General features: G+C 49.7%; 1 protein-coding gene across 1 annotated transcript; it reads left to right on the top strand.

Moving 5' to 3' along the window:
• Positions 1 to 208: 208 nt before the first annotated feature.
• LOC110093719 (calmodulin-binding receptor kinase CaMRLK-like) lies at positions 209 to 1,084 on the top strand (the record flags this gene model as incomplete). Its single annotated transcript, XM_020818696.2, has 1 exon — positions 209 to 1,084. A coding segment is annotated over one exon (720 nt), but the record flags the coding sequence as incomplete, so codon positions are not given.
• Between the last annotated feature and the right edge of the window lie 39 nt (positions 1,085 to 1,123).

Below are 1,123 nucleotides of genomic sequence, written 5' to 3'. Positions count from 1 at the left end.
TAGGCATAATTTATTTATACGATCTCTAATACCAATAAAAAGAGAATGAAACATAGAGAATAATTTTATTATTCTTATGATAAATAATCTTAATTAATGATTATATCTATATAATAATTTAATAAATTAAATAAATTTAATTTGCAAATGCAGATGAGATGGGCCTAATATTTTTTAAGTAAAACCCTATTTTCTCTAAAATTTCATTTTGCCCCTTCCCGTCTATTTTGAAGGAAGGGAAAAGCTGTTACTGTACGAATACATGGAACGCGGCGATCTCCACCGTTGGCTCCACGAGCTTCCCGCCGGTCAGCCGGACGTCGAAGACTGGACTGGAGACACCTGGGAAAATCCCCCCAGCGATACCAGGCCATCCTCATCCTCCGCTGCCGCTGCCGGCGGCATCATCACAGCCGTCGGAGACTGGCCAACACGCCACCGCATAGCTCTCGGCGTAGCACGAGGACTCGCTTTCCTGCACCAAGGCTGGGTTGGGTCACACACCCCCGTAGTCCACGGCCATCTCGTCCCGTCCAATATTCTTATCTCCGACGACCTCGAACCCCGCATCGCCGACTTCGCCGGAGAAGGCGGTTGCACGACGGCTGAGGATGACGTGTATAGCTACGGGGTGGTGGTGATGGAGCTGGTGACGGGGCGGCAACATTGGCCGGAGGAAGAGGTTGAGAGGTTACGGGTGGTGGTGAGGGACGGGCCCCCGGCGGCAGTGGCGGCGGTAGTTGACGAGCGGCTGCAGTTGGAGGCGGAGTGGGAGAAGGAGGCCGTGGAGTGTTTGAAGGTTGGATATTTGTGCACGGCAAAGTCGCCGGAGAAACGGCCGGCGATGCAGCAGGTGGTGGCTCTGCTAAAAGATATCCGCCCAGGCACCGCCGCCGAAGGCGGTGGCGGCGCGTCTCCTACGTTTTAGTTGAGTTGCTTTTTGGTCGTCCTCGCTACACTGGGTGGACGATGTGGTCTCCTTGTCGGTCAACTATTCCCTTCACATTCACATTTTGCGTTGACCGTTGGATTTGTAGAGAAATTACCATCGTTCACATTTCTAGCGTGCCTTTCCTTTTTAAAATTTCATATTTAAACTATATTATATATATATATATATATA

This window comes from Dendrobium catenatum, unplaced genomic scaffold, assembly GCF_001605985.2.
Source record: "Dendrobium catenatum unplaced genomic scaffold, ASM160598v2 original_scaffold_221280, whole genome shotgun sequence".
Taxonomy (NCBI): domain Eukaryota; kingdom Viridiplantae; phylum Streptophyta; class Magnoliopsida; order Asparagales; family Orchidaceae; genus Dendrobium; species Dendrobium catenatum.
Note: the sequence above shows the minus strand (reverse complement) of the source record. Positions and strands in the feature narration are given on the sequence as shown.